This window comes from Artemia sp. Qi Xiang Cuo, chromosome 18, assembly GCF_049724085.1.
Source record: "Artemia sp. Qi Xiang Cuo chromosome 18, ASM4972408v1, whole genome shotgun sequence".
Classification (NCBI taxonomy): Eukaryota; Metazoa; Arthropoda; class Branchiopoda; order Anostraca; family Artemiidae; genus Artemia; species Artemia sp. Qi Xiang Cuo.
In genome coordinates, this window is record NC_142811.1 from 14,586,843 (window position 1) to 14,605,540 (window position 18,698).

At 33.8% G+C, this 18,698-nt stretch overlaps 1 protein-coding gene across 1 annotated transcript in view; it reads left to right on the plus strand.

Moving 5' to 3' along the window:
- The window catches only part of LOC148941231 (golgin-45), a 53,400-nt gene that overhangs the window by 406 nt on the left and 34,296 nt on the right, over positions 1-18,698 (plus strand). Inside the window, exon 2 of the mRNA XM_089104073.1 lies at positions 6,403-6,761. Within this exon, the coding sequence (XP_088960199.1) occupies positions 6,405-6,761 (357 nt within the window). The 5' untranslated portion in view covers positions 6,403-6,404. The remainder of the gene's footprint in view (positions 1-6,402; positions 6,762-18,698) is intronic.

An 18,698-nucleotide genomic window follows, 5' to 3' on the forward strand; every position in this document is an offset into this window, starting at 1 on the left:
GATTTCACTACCTTTATCCATTTTCAGATGGTCTATATATGAAAGTTAAACACCATCACTGCCATCTACCAAAAAGATATAAATAGGCCTAGGCAAATATTCATAAATTTAGGTTAAGTTAGGTTTGGTTAGATTAGCTAGATGGCTATTGGGTGTTTGTTTTATAAACAATTTTCAAGACTTAGAGAATCAGCATAAAAATAAAAAAATAGGCTAATTGAAAAACAAAGAAAATAGTGATGATAAAGGTGCTCCCCCTGGAAAATGTTACCTAGGATAATTTTGCTTATTATGAAGTAAGAATTGTTTTCTTAACATGTCCCCTTATAACCTGGTGTGGTCATTCATTTATACTAGCAAGGCTACCAATTCACAAAAACGTAAGGGTAAAGGGGTAAAGTTCATGGTAGCAGTTTATAGGTTGATCATTTCCAAAGGAAACCTGTTAATAAGATATTTTGTAGTCTTTCCAAATATCATGGTGGCTTTGACAATTCACCATTTACCCCTCCCCCTGTGTTTCCCAGATGTAGCCCTAGAAATGTATTAAAACTAAGAGGTAAATTCTCCAATTGAGGGGCTTCTTTCTCTCTTGAAAAGTAGCCAAGTTAGACCCAGCTGAATTACACTTTTAGGAATGAAACAAGGGCCTCTGAGAAAGTGTCACCAAGCTATTATATCTGCTCTTTCCTTGTTTCTAGGGCTTAGAGTATTGGCTTGATGATCCTGAGCTGAAAGTTGGAATTTTTTCACCAATAATTCTCATCTGTCTTTTCAGTAAACTAATGTTTTTCCTCCTTTCATATATGATGAGTCACTTGAGATGGAACCAATTTTGAGTGTAAATAGGCTACAATAGTTCTAAAAGGACTTATGTCCCTTAAAAGAAATAAATCTGCTGGTCATGACTGTATTCATCCTCATATACTTCATTAATGTTAATCAGTCTTGTTTCAAACACTTTCCTTGCTATTCAACTTATCATTGAATCTTTCTAGACTTCCAATGCATTGGTAAACTGCCTATATCTTTCCAAAATTTAAGAAGTTGAAAATTATTGACCTATCAGCACAACATCAGTGGTTGTTAAGGTTATTGAAAGAATAGACTTGTAAAAGAATTGTACAGTTATCAGGCATCTTAAAGCAAATAATCTCTTACACAGCTCACAGCAGGGGCGTCCTGAGGCTCATTTTATTGGGGGGAGGGATCTTTGTAGATTTTACTGAATTGCTACCTGATTTATGCTGAATATTCTGCAGAAATCAAGAATTTTGCTACTTTTGGCCAAAAAGCGGGGGGGGGGAGGTCCTCCCTGCCCTTAGAACAAGGGTAGTAAGTCATGCCCTTGGGGCACCTAAGGTTTTATAGAAAGTTTTGTCATTGAAGCTTCAAAAAGGGCTCATTCAATTGGAAATTGAGAGAACTAGTGTTTTTTTTTATTAATCAAAAGTGATCAGAGGGCAAATGGATCTCAACAGGATTTTAAGCCATATCAAGGTCTTTTTTTTCCCTAAGTACAAAAATGGATTCAAAAATCTTTAAAACCTCAAAAATCAGGATTAAGCAAAGGTTGAGGCTCAAAACACTTTCATTGTCCCTCATTTGAGCAGTAAATCTATTTTTCAAGGTATCACCTTCATAACAGAAAAACCAAAAAAATGCATAAATGATTACTGCCCTTTAGATGGGGAAACAGTAGTTTTACTTCAAAATACCTTTCTGGGAGGTCATTAGGGCTCTGGATCAATTCCTGAAAGTTTTACTCACTTAATTCAACCACTTTTCAATGTGGATAAAATCCTCTTATCTTGAGTTTTGCCATTTTGTCTTCTCAATGAAAATATCCCTAGAATTTTCTCAAAATCTAGGAGAGTTGTTGCCAACCCCCTGTCCATGCCTCTAATTGGCACCCCTGTAATTAAGGCTGCAAAAACAGCATTTTTACCTAAGGTAAGATACCCAGCTGTTGGGCAGCTAACCACCAATTCAACTGATAAATCATGATAAAATCTTACCTAGAAAGTGGATTGTTTTGCCATTGTATTTATCTAAATTTTCTTAAATAGTGTATGATTAGCTTGAAAATTTTAGTAAATAAAAAGTTAGTGTTTTTATAAATGAAAAAATACAACTTTTAAAATAGAATCAAGTTTAAGCCAATCTTAGACACAGGATGTTAAAGTCAGGACAAAGTATCTAAATTATAGACAGACATTTATAAATTATATGTATTTATTATTATTATATAAATGATACATAATATACTGTTAAATAATGTATTATTATTAAATAATATATCATTATTATACAATGAAATAATTATTATTATATAATTGACATCTATAAATTGTTATAAATATTAGGGATTCAGTCTAAGGTAAGCATTGTGTAGCAGAATAATTGTATTTAAGTAGGCTAGGATGTAAGGATAACTTTTGTTTAAGCTTAAATGTAAAAAAAATGTTCTTCCTAAATTGTAGTCAGCCAAACCTAACCATTCCCAAAGCATCAGCTGATCTCAATTATCTAAAGCCATCTACATCATATCCAAGATCTGTATCTGTGAAGATGCATTTTAATTAAAAAAAAAAAGCTCAAGACTAGGCACTCTCTGAATACAGGGATATTACCCAATGGCTACAGGGCGATTTGGTGGAATTGTTGAATGGGAATTCATTTATAACTTGTAAATATGTGTTCATTGGTTAATGAAACTCTCAGGGATGGTATATTTCAACTTAGGACCCAATAGAGGTCTTTCCAATGGCTAAGGCTACTTGTAGGACAAAATGAGACACTAAAAAAGAAATATGAATACCCTTTTATATTTACCATTAAGAAATAAACTAGTCCCTCCAGCTTATGATATTATTAAATAATAATTTTTTGAAAAGCTGATTCATTAAGCTGGCTAAAAAGATCAATATTCTATTTCGTTAATATTTCAACTTTATTTCTAGATATACTAATTTCTATAGTTACAATCTCCTTAGTCTAGATGTAACTCGAGACTGTATCCAAAATATGCTTGTTTTTTTGGTTGGGTTTATTTTTTGGCCTATGCTATACCCAGGGATTAAGAGAGGGACTGAGATGTCATTATAATAGTAGCTATTATCATATCCAGAAAGAAAGGTTGAAAGGCAAAAGAAGTGGTAGGCTATATTTATCACTTAGCTAGCAAATTAATCACTTTTACCAAAAATTACCAGAAAAAATATTGTGTTGTATAAAGAAAATGTATTAAAAATTGTTAAAGTCCTAATTTGAAAATACTTCATTTTCAACAGCCTTTTAAATTCACTGACCTGACAATTACTTTGATATCCCCATATAACAAATTTCATAACTTAGCCCCTCTAAATGTCAGAGAAAACCCAGACTTAACCAAATTATTAACATAAATTTCATTTGTTGACCTTGTGCCAATAGAATGAACCTCATTACATGTGTTAACACACCTAAAAAAAGGAGCAGATATAAAATTGAAATATTTTTCAATTTTCACAAAAAAGGCTTAAAAATTATACAAAAAAGGCTTAAAAGCGAAGACATTCCTTGCGATTTCATCTGTTAGTAGATTTTGGTTTTCAACATCCCTATTGGAGCCAAAAATAGCTGACTCCGCACTAATAATCATTTCTGAGACATTTACACGCGGCTGGGACACGCAAAATGTGTTCCTTTTAACAAAATATTAGCTCCTAGGATGTAAAAATTGAAAATTGAAAAAAATCCACAGCAAAAAAGGAGGCTAAAAAAATGTTTTGACCCTTTACTAAATCTTAATTTATAAAGTTTTAAAGAATTTGTAAAAGTTTGTCTGGAACAAAAAAATAAAACCTGCTCAACTTATCATAATTTTGTTTTCAAAGCCAAGAGTCAAAGACAGTAGACTCAAACCAAGATTAAAGGAAAAGTTTTATGTCTAAGTAAAAAGAGGCATAGATGCAATCTTCTTCACCTTACAGATGAAAATAACCAGTTGAAAGACGTCAATTCACCTAACTTAACTATGGTAATTCCCAATCAGAGGCATTGCTCTAGCATCGCCTATAGTAAAGGGCCATAAGGCTTCAATTTATCATATATTAATTTATTTTTTACCAGAGCCAGTTCATATGGAAGAGGTGGTATTAGAAACTTTGGAGGAGACTCATTAAATTGGTAATTAAAAGTTCTGGATCCTGTTTTAAGAGTTAGAAGTAGTTGGAGGGAAACCAACCCCCCTCCCATGCAATGGCAGTTCTGGACTTTCTTCTGCCCAGGGCCAAATTTTTATTAGCCCTTCTCCCTGTCTCCCAAAAAATATCCAGGCCAAACTTTAGCAAAATTTTCATTTAGTAACAAAATTTTACATTTATTCAAATCTGACTTTTCTTACATTAGCCTCTGGAAAATTATCAATTGTCTTGTCCCAATTGATTGCTTCTAACTCTTTGCATTCTATGGTCATAAACGTTAAATCGTTTTGTTGCTCCTGGCCCATAGTCGAACTGAGGTATGTTAATATTAATTTAAGTTTACTAAACAGCCACTCATTACTGGCCACCAACACTACAATTGCTAATAATATTTGATCAGCAAAATCTTACATTTGCAAAGACTGCTTCATCTCTGTATTGCATAGTTTATTCTAACTACAATAAGATTAATTAAATTTAGTCTACTTACTTTTATTTTCAAGGAATAGTGATAAAGATATGGGGAAAAGGAAAATTTTGGTTTCCATTAGTAGTTTATACTTGCTACCAACTGCACCCTCTACTTTATTTTAATAAAAGTAAAATTTCAAAAGTTACAACATGATTATAACTGTTACATTATTTGATTTAAATTTTGCGCCCCTAAAATACTGCACCCAGGTCAAGTGCCCTCCCTGTTGCCATGTCCCTTTTTCCCCAAAAACATCTGATCAAAATTCTGAGATAGCCGCTTTGTGGAAGTAGGCTCAAACCAAGATTAAAGGAAAAGTCTTATGCCAAAGTAAAGAAAGGCACAGGGGTGAATCTAGAGAAAAATCTTGGGTGGTCTCATGTGACAGGGGCGCCAATTATCAAAATCTTGGGGGGGGGGGCATTGTGACAAGGGTGTCAATAATTGACCAAATTTATTTTTAAAAAAGTATTGAAAAACAAAAAAGAAAGGAATGAGGGCACCAGAAAAAATCTTGGGGACCTGGCCCCCCTGGATCTGCCAGTAGAAAGGCATAGATGCAATCTTCTTCACCTTAAAATGGGAAGAAACAGCTGAAAAAACTTAAAAATAACTACCCATGGTATAATTTAGGCTCTGGGTTGATTCCTGAAAGTTTTAAATCACCTAATTTAACTATTGTAATTTTGAGTATATTAAAAAGGCTATCATCTTAAATTATAATTTTGGTGTCATATATGCTTTTGGTCTGTTTCTGAAAGTCTTATGTGTTGCTGTATGTGTATAAAAAAAAATAAATTATATTATGAATCTTGGTATTAGTTTCTTGTTATGAATCTCAAGATAAAATATTAGTTTCATATACATACAAATTATATGAAAAATATGAGAACATGTGAGATTTGTAAATCCAAGTCTTTTAAGGAAAATAAGTTTAGCCAATAATCCAATTACTATAGTTAGTAAGTTCTCCTACTTTCCTGTTGTTTTCTTTTATCTACTGGACTCAATCAAGATTGAAACAGAGAGTTTACTTGTCAAAAATGTTATGATTGGAACTACTAGTTTTAAGATCTTATTTTTTTTTTTTTATTGCTAGTAATAAAATTTATTTATTTATTATATTATTATTTGTTTTAAATTTATACTACGATTAAAAAAAAAATTCAATTAAATTCTCACACCAAAAAAACCTATCAATTTGAATTTGTCTGTTTGTTCTTTTTACTAATTAAAAATTTTACTTGGGAGCCAATTAGGCTTTTAAAAGGCAGAGTTATTGGCTCCCTCTTCTGCTCTATGCTGAAGTAATAGAATTGACTCACAAAGTATATTCCTTTTTGGCACTCATATTCCACGAAATTGTAGGAAAGTATTGAATGTTCTTTTCTTTGGTCAAACTTTAAGCTTTTCTTTTTCCTGATATGGAAAACACATGTGGACTCTATGCCTTTATGTGGAATCTAATTGTAAAAACGCCCATTACTGGAAAGGCAGGGTTCCACTTTGGTCAATCTTACCAGATAAAAAATTTCTGCAAGATTCTAGTTCAAATAGGATGACTCATGCCAACCTTTCATCATCCATTCATGAAGATTAAATTTTGGAATGATTCTGTGTCAAATAAGGTGACTTTTGCCTATCTCCTGTTGAGAAACTGGTGCTGGGAGGGATAAGGGGTGTTGGAGGGGGACTGAATTAGCCTTATCGTGGGCTGTAAGCTTTTAATCTTTTCTTTTCTAGATATGGAAAATACCTCGAAGAAAGTCATCAATAAACAGCCTGTCCCAGTTACTTTTGACTTCTTATCACAGTCAGTGCCATCAATATCCTCTAACACACTAGGGCTAGTAGCACCATCTAATTTCACATTTGTTGCTAAAGAAGCTACAACAAGAATAGATCAAGAGGCTGGGCAAAATGAAAATAGTTGCGACGAAAAATTAGAAAATAATCAAGATATCAAAGATGTATCCAACGTTGTTGAGCTTGAGAAAAAAAGTCATGGTACACATGATGAATATGAAAAACTATTGAAAGAATTCAATTTAATGAAGAAGGAGAATGAAGCACAGAAAGAGCAGCTGAAACTTCAATCACAAGTTAGTAGCTTATTAATGCTTCTTTTCCAAAAAGTTGCTTACTGTTGCTTACTTGAGTCTCAAAACTTTGCTTATTGATGCTTATTTGAGTCTTAAAAGGTTTTTTAATAGGGTTCTTCCTTTATTTATCTTTAAAAAGTTTCCTTGGAACAGGAAACTAAAATCCAACGCTCAATTACATGTCATTATAACTGAAACTAATATAGTTTTAAGATAAAGTATAAGTACCAGGACCCCGGTGGCTACGCCGCCGGGCCCTGTCACGGCCACGCGGCAGGCTTGTATATATTGATTTTTATTGTCGTTTATCTTCTCACCGCAGCCTCTTCTTGATGTCATGGCGTCATCATAAGTTCGATACAACCACCCTGGGAAAAATACAAATTAGTGCCATTTTTTCACTCATCGATGTGCTAAGATCTTACATCTTTTGTTGTTTTTATGTAAACATCTTTCATCATTATTCTGCTCTGATCAGCAGTCTGAGAACAATGTATATCATCAAAGTTCTATCATTATTGTTCTATATGGCAGAAAAATTGTGTTCTTCACACTTTTTGGTAACATCATTGAGCTGTAATATCTAAGAGCAAAGATTAGATAAAAAACTATAATCTTTGCAGAAAAATGAGATCTTGGATGTAAGATCTTTGTGATAAAAAACGACCCTATTCTTTCTTAAAGTTGTGACCTATTTAGATCGTTTTTTGTGGCCAGAAATGTCAATATGCCAGTTTTAAGAAATGTCGAATTTTGTATTTTTTGCCAGAAGAAAGATCACGGATGTATGTTTATTTTTTAATTTATTTTTTTCCAGGAGTGATCGCATCGAACCAATAGTCCTAGAATATTGGTAAAGGGCTCATTCAAACGAAAATTAAAAGTGCCCTTTGCAAGTGACCAAAAAGACTGGAGGATAACTAGCCTCCCTCACAACGGCCTTTTTTCCTCAAAGTCATCTGATCAAAATTTTGAGATATCCATTCTGTTCAGCATGAATGAAAAATCCGGTAACTATGCCTTTGGGAATAACATGACCCCCCATTCCTAGGGAAAGGTCTGAAAGTCATGAAATTTAGCCATTGTTTATGTATAGAATTTGTGATTGGGAAGTAAACAGGATTTTCTTTTTTTTTTGGGGGGGGGGGGTGAATTTTATGCTGGAGGGATTTTCCACAGGGAGAATTTTCCTTGGGGAGGGATATTTCCACTGGGTGAACTTTTCAGGGGAAATTTTACACTGGGGGAATTTGGCTGAATTCCTAAACGAAATTCTTTCAATTTGTCTTACTTTCTCTTTGCCAACTCAATTTTACATTTAGAAATGTTAGGGGAATTATCCTGGGGGAAATTTTTAACAACTTGGAATTGTTTAGATTATCTTTCCATAGGAGGGGGATTTTCCACTGAAGAAATTCTCCATGGGAGATTTTTCTACGGGATAAATTCTCCAGAGAGAATTTTCTGCGGGAGCAACTTTCAACCAGGGGGTGGGGTTTTCGCGGGAAAACTTTTCCACAGTGGGAAGGATTTTTGGCACGATTTTGAAAACAAAAGTCTTTTTCAAATGAAAGTACGCTAAGAAAATTTTTCACTTGGTATTGTCTTGGGGGAATTTTCCTGGCGGGGGGGGGGGGGTATTTTACGTGAGAAGAACTTTCCATGGGGGGAATGGAATTTTCCATGGAGGGAGATTTGAATATCCCTGCATTATTTTAAAAAGGTGAGAAATTACATAAAAAAAAGACAGGTTTTTTCAACTAAAAATAAAGACCAACGCCAAAACTAAAAAGGAAAATAAATTACTACGTGTATGAGGGAGTTGCCCCCTCCTCAATACCTCGCTCTTTACGCTAAAATTTGACTTTTTGTCCTAATTCCTTAAGAACGACTCCTGGAACACATGGACTGTTTAATTAGAATAGTAAGCTTCTTGAAAAGTTCATAAAAAAAAATTTAGCGTAAAGAGCAAGGTATTAAGGAGGGTGCAATCCCCTCATATACGGAAAAATTTCTATTAGTTTGAAGTTTTGATGTTGCTCCTTACTTTCAGTTGAAAAAAACTTGTTGTTTTTTTATTTTTTAACGGAAAAGATATGAAGTATCTTTATATCTTTCTTATTCGCAGAGCTGATTTGTTTACCCTTCAGGAAAGTAGAACAAAAACTTCCTTACGTTTTGCCAATAGTACTCTATAATCCCCAACAGATTTGTTTTTCCCTACTCACCCCCCTCCCTCCTTATAAATCGCCTCTCTCGTTCTGTTCAACAAAAATGTTCATTTTTATCCCCATAAAAGATTCCCCAGAAAAATATAGAAGAGCTTTTTCCACTACGTAATTGATACTCCGTTCATTATGTAAGTTTTGTTTTACTAATTTTGGACATTCTATTTGTATACTTTGTGATTTAGGACATTTAAACTTTGTAAGGAGTTTAAGCAGGGAGAATGTTGTATAGTGATCAGAAATTCTCATACTGATCAGTTTGTGTACGATATATTTCATTTTAGAAGTAGTTTTTGGTTTGTTCCTGTTGGCTGTTTTGTTTTATGTGATTTTTTTCCTTTTTCATAACTTGACTTAAGAAGCCAATTCTCCTCTACTAGGGCTCGTGATGAAATAAATATCTTTGGTCGAATATTTTCATCAGAGAAATAGATATCTGAAATGAAGATTAAGTCAAATAATCTTCCAAGCGTAAAACTAGCACAAGTCACTATCAATAAATAAATGAAACTCAAAACGAACAGGAATCTTGGTTGCAGCGGTAGCTGCAACCTAGTAAAATGCAAACCACAGCCCATAGCAACCTAAAGTTAAAAATGTGTTTAAAAAAAAACTTCCTTGTGAAAAAAAATTCCATGTGACACTGATTCAGGAATGGTAACTATTATTTTGGTTTATCTTAAAAGTAAAAGTGTATTGCGACAAGAAATTTACGGTGATTTCACGAAAAATCCTGAAACCCTTCGAAAATGGCGTCAGATCAAAATGAAAATTGTACCATTGGAATCAGCATGGTCGAAAACCTTGCAACGGGAAATTACAGTCCCCCTTCTTGAACAACAAGGAAAATCACGTTTTGTATGGGTAGCACTAATCTGTCTCCCGTTATTTATTTTTTTTTTTTCGTTTCTTTTCTAGCAGGGCTAGGGAGTGACCAGAAAATCATAGAAAGATCTATTATATCTCGTTTGAACGGAAATTAAATTTGCTCGTGCCCTTCCATTTTGTTCAACATAGTTCAAAGGCCCAATATCTATGGTTCTGGTGATGAAACCTCTCACCACTTTCGAGGGGCTTCAGATTTTTTTTCGAAATCACCATAAATTTCTTTTCGCAATCAACTTTTACTTTTAAGACGAACCGAAACAATAGTTACCAATTTGAATCAGTGTTACCAATCTTGAATAGTTACCAAATAGTTACTAATCTTGAATCGGATGGCAATTGTTTTTCACTGCGTAGTTTCTAAGCGCGTTTTTAAACTTTTGGCTTCTATGGGCTGTAGTTCGCTCCATTTCTTAGTGGGTCTAAGGCAAATTTGTTTTTAAATATTTGGACACCATAGAAAACGTAGGAAATATTGGAAAATCGTGATCGAAAAAAAACACGACCGGTCCCGATACCTGCGATACCAATACGCCCAATAACAATACGTCCATAACGATACTTTTGATATCGATACGTCCGATACCGATACAGCATACAGCCCTTTCCCCAGGGACTATGGAAGGTCATATCGTCACCAAAATCATAAATATTGACCTTTTAACTATGTGGAACAAAATGGCTACCTCAAAATTTTGATTAGATGACTTTGGGGGGAAGGTTCTTAAGGGAGGGGGGCTAGTTGCCCTCGGACCAACATTAAAATTTAAATCGAACAGAGATTATTCCGTATAAATAAAAAGATCATAGTAGTGTTGTTTCTAAATTAAATTTTTAGTTGAAAACGAGCATAGATTAATTTAAAAAAACAAATTTTTTCCGTGGGAAGTAAGAAGCGAAGTTGAAACTTAAAACGAACAAAAATCATTACTTCACAGCCTATCTAACATGTATCAATAAAACTAATGCAAATAATTCAACTTGTGATATTTTCCTATGGTTGTAGGATTACAGAAAACTAGCGCTTTACTGAAAACACAAAAGCCAAGAAAAAAAAATAAGAATACTGATTTAGGAGTCAAAAGTGAATACGTAGCCTCACAACAACAAACTAATCTCTAACACACACAAAATGAAGAACATATCAACCGTAATATGAACTCTGGAAGTCCAGTTATTTCTCTCTATAAAACGGAAATTTCTAAGTTGTAATACAAATTCTAAAGCGAGTCTGTAGTTTTGTTACTAATAAGATTCCTTGACTTCGAACTTGTCGACAAAATAATCATGAAATGTGTTTTTCAGATCCAAAACGACAGTCAGTCATTGAACTGAGCTCATTGTACAGAAGTGATGCCAAATTAAACGAAAAAAATAGAATAGAGCAACAATCTAAAGATACTTTACTTTTACACTGTTATAAGTGCCCTTAATTTGATTGCTTTTGAAGCAACGAAATTGCTATATCGTTTAGGGTTTTCAGTTAAGGGCTAGCTGTATGTAATCCTACAAGCGCAAGAAAATATTATCAGCGTGTTTATTGGCCCTAGTTTTATTGCCTTCTCATTACCTTCTCAAGGCAAGAACACAATTTGTGCTTTACTGAAAAAAAAAAAAAAACTAAAAAAAAAAAAAAAATGACCATAAGTTGTCAGTTTAATTGACATATACTGATATTTATTCCTTAAAAGTTTTGATATTTTTTTTATTTATGAAATTAAGAAAAGTGAAAACATTTCAAAAATATTTTGTTTTCAGTAAAGCGCAAATTGCGTTCTGGTCTTGAGAAGGCATGGATGTTCTCAGCCCTACTCATGTTATTTTTTGTTCGTTTTGAGTTTGATTCGGCTATTTGTTGTAATTTCTGTTCGTTTTGAGTTTCATTTATTTATTGCTAGCGATTTGTGGTAGTTTTACGCTAGGAAGATCATTTGACTTCGTTTTTGCATATTCTTGGCTTAATGGAGCTCTTTACTTTTCTTTGAAAAACTTGTTTTGTAGAAAAAGTTTTTTTATGTTAATTTCTGTTCTATTTTTATTGACATAGTCTTTTTCATCGAAAAAATTATATTTTATATCTTTTCAGTTTTTTTTTATATAAGAACCCATGGTATGAGTTGCTATTTGTATGTTGGAAAAACTCTATCAACAATGCTTAATCCTGACACAAACTGTATTTTTAATTTAATTTTATAGCTTCTGAAGTTTACCTAAGAAATAAAACTTAATATCAATCCCAAAAGATTCTATCTGTGATCTTTGACAATCTGGATACACTTACACTATTTTTATTTATTTAAATTGTAAGAGCAGAAGTAGTAATAGTAGTATCCCCAAAAGTTTCAGCTCAATACCCCCAGTCGTTCTCGATACATTGTTGAGGTGTCTTATTGGCAACCATAAATACAGTGCCTTTTGATTTATTTTAAAGCAAAATTTAGTTTTCAATTATAACGAGCCGATTGCATAATTTTGGGGGGCTGATATGCCTTATATCCCTAAAGACATATTTGCTGCACCGTTCTACTATGCTGAACATAATGGCTGTCTCAAATTTTGACTGGATGTGTTTGAAAAATGAATGAGCTTGAAAGAAGAGCTGCTAGCCCTCCAGTCTCTTTTTACACTTAAAAAGGGCACCGGAACTTTTAATTTTGAATTGAATTAGCTCCTTAAAAAAAGTTTCAATTATATTTACTAGCTATCATAGAGTGGTGCTCCCTATGCTATTGCTTGTATGCCCTTTTGAAAACCTGCATGCCTACAGTTTTTTTCCTTTAATTGAAACTACTAAACCTTCCCTAAAAGTTTCATCTTAATACCTTTAGCCTCATTAGTTACATTGACAGTAGTAGAAGCATTAAAAGTTTAAATATAGTGCCTTCTGGCTAGTTCAAAACCCCCTCCCCCTTCCCCCCAACTTACCCTTGAAGGTTTAAATTACTAATATTAATTGTTCTTCAGATATTTCTTTGTCGCCTCTTTGAAAGTCCACATACTCATAGTTCGTTTTGATTTAGTTCAACATCCACCTAAATATTCCTTAACAGCTCTATCTTAATTCCCTTAGCTAGCGCAGTATCAATAGTTGTAGCAGTATTAGCAGCAGTATGCATATTGAACCTTTGGTTTCTTCAACATCCCCTTCTAGACATACAGATAATTTCAGCTTAATACATACCATCAACCGTTCCTGAAGCATTTCTGATGCGTCCGCTTGACAACCTGTGTGGGGATAGTGTGTCTCGATTTAGTTCCATACAGTTTCTGTATGTCCCACAATTTTCGCCTTAATATCCTTAGTTTTAATAGCAGTAGTAGTAGTAGTAGCTGTAGTATTAATTGTAGGAGCCTAAGCTTTAGTGGCAGTAGTAGTAATAGAAGCAGTAATAATAGTAACAGTAGAAGCAGTAACATTATAATAAAAATTGTCTGTTGATAAGTCCAACATCCCCCGAAACGAGCTTTATTAATATTAGATTTACACACCAAACTGTTCCTAAGAATTTGCTGTTACACCCTCTGACAACCTGCATACAGAGGGCATGTTCTGATTCAGTTCATCTTTCCCCCTCAAAATTTCTTGGAAGTTTTACCTTCCTGCCCGGTATAGTTGTAATAGTAGTCACAGTAGTAGTATTATCTGTATGTAGTATTATCCGAAGCTTATACGATCACCCTTTCTATATAAAACTTATATGTCCCCAGGGCATAACTTGCAACCGTTGCCCTGAGGGCTGTGGGGAGGGTGTCATCCTCAAAGACATAATTTCTGGACCTTTCAATCATGTTGAACAAAAAGACAGTCTCAAAATTTGGATTGGATGTGTTTGATGAAATAGTGGGCATGGAAGGGGGGTTGGTTGCCCTCTAGTTTCTGTCAGCCAGTAAAATTAGGATTGGCCTATTCAATTTCCAATTGAATGAGCCCTTTTCGAAGTTTCTACGACAACTCCTTCGATATGAAGTGCCTTGGTCTAAAAAAAAAAAAAATACTACATTTTGCCCACATCGCTCTTTACATAGGCAGCGCTATTGCGCTGCCTATGATTAAAAATAATGTATAATTACATTTTTTTCTTCTTCATTTTCTTGGGGAGGGGATGCTAGGGACTTTTTATTAAGCAGCATTCACAAGCGTGTCTAGCCAGAATCCCATGTCTAGACACGTGTCTAGCCAGAATCCAATATCTAGGCAATAACTGTTCACATGTAAAATTTGGTGCTTAGCTAAAACTACAAATTTAGTTTAAAATTGTCATTTCTAGCCAATCAACAGAGCTTATGCAGGCAAAACTTTCAAATATTACAATCCCTATTTTTACTGTCACAAGCTAATGGATGAGATAAGCAAAAAAATTGCCTTAGTGTGCTTCACTATTATTTCTGGTGTTGCATATTTGCCTAAAATGAAAAAAAACAATTATTGAGAAAACAAAAATCCAATTTCAGTTTAGAAATGTAACCATAAATGATGAAAATAGTGGATCTTGACACATACTGATTGGCTGCAATCGAAAATCCTAGACATTGAGTTCTAGAGGCTAAAACTAAATGTCTAGTCAAGCGCTTTGTCTAGCGTGTCTAGCTAAGTGCCGAATTTTACTTGTGAACGGTCGTTGCCTAGACATTGGTTTCTGGCTAGACACGTGTCTAGACATGGGATTCTAGCTAGACACGCTTGTGAACGCCGCTTAACTGATTCTAGTTAAGTGCAGAGTCTTTTGTTTTTAATGTTCTTTTTAAGGCTTTTACTTTTTTAGCTGTTTATAATTACTTTGGACCTAAGAGCTAACAAAATAAAAAGCGTAAAAAGAACAATAAAAACAAAAGACTCTTGCCCTTAACTAGAATCAGTTATAAAAGTTTATAATAATAAAAAAAGTACGTAATTAGAAGATAAGTAAGTTGGGCTTTCGTTATTATTGTAAATAGTCTAAAAGATATATTTACGAATATATGTAAATATAAGCTTCTAACATGGGTGTAGGGCATCTATTTATCTCTGTGACCAAAAATTTTTAATGAAATAAACTGTTTTGAACCTCTCAAGAGGTTGGCTGCTTCACTTTCGTAGTGCATGTTGGAATCAAAAAATGGAATAAAAGTTTTGGGACAGGAAACGTAATTAACAATCGGCTGGCTTACCATGGTCATTTCTGGCAATATTGGGGGTAATCGTGCCATTTTTTCGTTTCTTATTTATTCATATTTTTTTATCGTAGGCTCTTTATAACTGATTCTAGTCAAGTGCCTTTTGTTTTTAATGTTCTTTTTGTGCTTTATAATTTTTTAGTTTTTTATAAATACTTTCGGTTAAGCGACAAATTTTAGTAATTTTTCTATTCTTAGCATGTATTTACTTTGTGGAAGTGGCCTTAGTTCACGGAAATTAGAGGGAGTGGGTAAAGAAATATATTCTTCAAATTCTAGGGAAAGACCATTTTTATTTTATTTTTTAATCTTTTCAATGAAAATACCACAAAAGCCTATTTTTAACTGAAAAGCCAAAAAAGGTATATTTCAAAATCTAGGAGTGTGTAAATTCCCTTGCTTTCATTTTTACTCCAAGTTGACACCACTGCTTACTGGGTTCATATAATTGCTTCCGGTCAAGTGTAAAAGTTTGTTAAATATGTTTCTCAGTTTTTTTTTTATGTTTTTTACTTTTCGGGTTCTTAAGTTGCTTCCTTCTGAAGTGCAAGGGTTTTATATATTCCTTCTCTTCTCCCTGCTCTCCCCATTTGACGCCACTGCTTTGTTGACTTTTAATAACTGCCTTCTTCTTAAGCGCAAAACTTTTTAATTTTTTTCACTTTCTTGGCTGCATAAATACTTCCAGTGAAGCGTAACAATTTTGAATTTCTTGTGTTCTTTTTTATGTTTTTTCTTTGTGGCCCTTTATAACTGCTTCTTTCTTAAGCGCAAGAGTTTTTTTCACTTTTTTGGCTGCATAGCTGCTTGCGGCTAAGCTTTAGTTTTGTATTTCTTGTGTTCTTTTTATGCTTTTACTTTTTTCGGATCTTTATAACTACTTTGCGTTAAGCGCAAAAGTGTTCGTATTGCTTTTATTCTTAATATGTTTTTTACTTTGTTGAAATTTTATAATTGGTTCCGCTCAAGTAATTTATACATTTTTTAGCTCCTTTTATGTCTCTTTACTTTTGGCTCTTTATAACTGCTTCCGGTTTGTGCAATTTTCTTTTTATTATTCTTCTCTTCTTTTAATTATTTTTCACTTTTTGGCTGCATAACTGCTTTTGGTTAAGCGCCAGAGTTTTGTATTTCTTCTGCTTTTTCTTGTTTTTTTTTCCTTTGTTGCCTCTTTATAATACTTTTGATTAAGTGCAAGAGTTTTGTGTTTCTTCTATCCTTAATATGTTTTTTCTTTCTGGCCCCTTTATAATTGCTTCCAGGGAAGTGTCAGAGATCTCTTTTTAGATATTTCTTCAGTTCTCTTTATTTTTTACTTTTTATGCTCTTTATATCTGTTTGTGACTAAGTTTTTTTATATTCTTCCTGTTCTTTCTTTTCACTTTCTTGGTTTTATGGCTGCTTAGGCATAACGGTTCCTGTATGCCGTCGATTATTTTATGTTTTATACTTTGGTTGCTCCTTATAGCTAGTTTCCAATTAAAAGATATTTTGTATTGTAATAATTTATAACACTGTATAATAACTATTAATATATGGAGTAAAAAGGAATTAAATTCACACACAAAACACAAAACATACAAAAACAAAAAATATTAACTATAGAAAAAACTTCTGTTCTTATTAAGTTTTTAACTATGTGGGCTCTTTATAACAGTTTATGGTTAAGCACAATAGTTTTTGTATTTCTTCTGGTTTCAATATGCTTTTTCTAAGTTGGCTCTTTACAAGTCCTTCTGGCTAATTTTATTTATTTATTTATTTTATTTATAACACACATACATGAACAAAAATAGTGGAGTAAAAAAGTAAAGAAAGAAAGAAAAATTCACTACAAAAAATGACAAACAAATAATTAACTAAATATATCAAACAGCACTAAACAATCGGATGAGGCGATGATGAGGACCCAACCTTAAACACTCATCAGAAGTAATGACATGTTGATGATGGTGCAGAATACACAGATTATCAGTAGCACCAAACCGATAAATTATTTTTCTATTACGGTAGGAACGTGGCAAATAAAGAGGATACTTGTAGTACCGGAAATAAGAAATGCGGATTAGATTCAGATCGCTTTCTCGAAACAGAGGGTAAAGTCCAGACACAAGAAGTACAGCATGATCACAAAAAGTCGAGTAATATTTCGTGAGACCGCCCCTATTATAACGACCCCGATTAGCAATAATCTTGGCATTACCCATTTTTAATATATCTTTAATATCAGATACAGTTTTTCGCCGGAGAGCTGGAACTGAATCACAAATCGATATCCCAAGCCAACTGAGACTAGAAACGCGGCGAATAACAAAAAAACGGCAATTTAAATCACTCGTACCAAACCTATCACTAAACGGAAAATATTCACAGTTGGCAGTGCTTAGGGATAAACCAATTTTATTCAAGAGATGAAGGAACTTCATTAACGCTCTGTGCTAACCCAACTCTCGACCGACTAATAAGTATCAGATCGTCGGCGTATCCAAAGTCAAACACATCCGAAAATCCGGGAAAACAGGTAGAGGGTACCTTCAAAAGGACACTAGATAAACAAGCACTGGAAATATATGAAGAAAGCACCCCTCCCTGTCTAACACTACAGCGAACAGGTATATTCTCGAAAATCTGACCATTTGATTTCAATCTTACAAAAGAATTAAGATACCAAAATTTTAAAACCAAAAGAATAGAGGCGTTTGTCCCTAGCTCATATAAAGAGTAAAGGGTCTGTGAATGAACAACACTGTCGAATGCTTTGGACACATCAAGGGCACATATATGCAGAGCTTGTCCCTTAACGCTAGCATCTCTTAAAAGAACTGAAAGGGCTCTATGCGCATGCTGGCAACCAATTCGTTTTTTAAACCCAAACTGATTTGCATCATAATTAACTAGGTAATTAAATATGCTCAAATAACTTACTAAAATTACATGCGACAGTTATAGGCCTATACGAATCACACTTATTAGAATCTTTACCTCGCTTCAAAATCGAGGTAACCGTGCCACCAAGGAAACTATCAGGAACAACGGAATTACAAAGACACATTTGAAATAAAAGCTGTAAATGAGACAACTCTTTTGAATGCGGATTCAAACGAAAAGCACACATACCATCTATATCTTAGGACTGAAATTTCAGTCGTTTAATCGACGCCATAATGGCGTCAACAGAAACGGGAATGAAATTTTGTTGTGACACTTTAGGGGGTAAACAACGAGACAAAAGAATTGAAAACCGAGCATGAACAGCATAATTTACTACAGAAAATAAACCCGAATAATACTGAACCCAGGATTGTTGCGGTATATTGTCAACAGGTGAACCATCAAGTCTTGAAGAACTAACAACACGCTTCCATTCATTGGAACTTTTCGGAAATTCAGCACCAGATTCCCCAACAGATCGTAATCGACGCTTAAAAGCAATTTTAGTTTTCCGTTTAATATAAAAAACATTACCACTGGACGGACGCCCGCAGGCAATCCAAATTCGGAGCCACAATTTTGCTTGATTTTAATTTTCTTTAACTCAGGGTTAATATTCCACATAGGTTTATGAGTACGGCAACGACCCATTTCACTAGGAACTGCGACTTCTTCAGCCTTCTTCATGCAATCTACAATGAAGCCATAATAATACATGTTTAATTGTGCTCGAGCATTT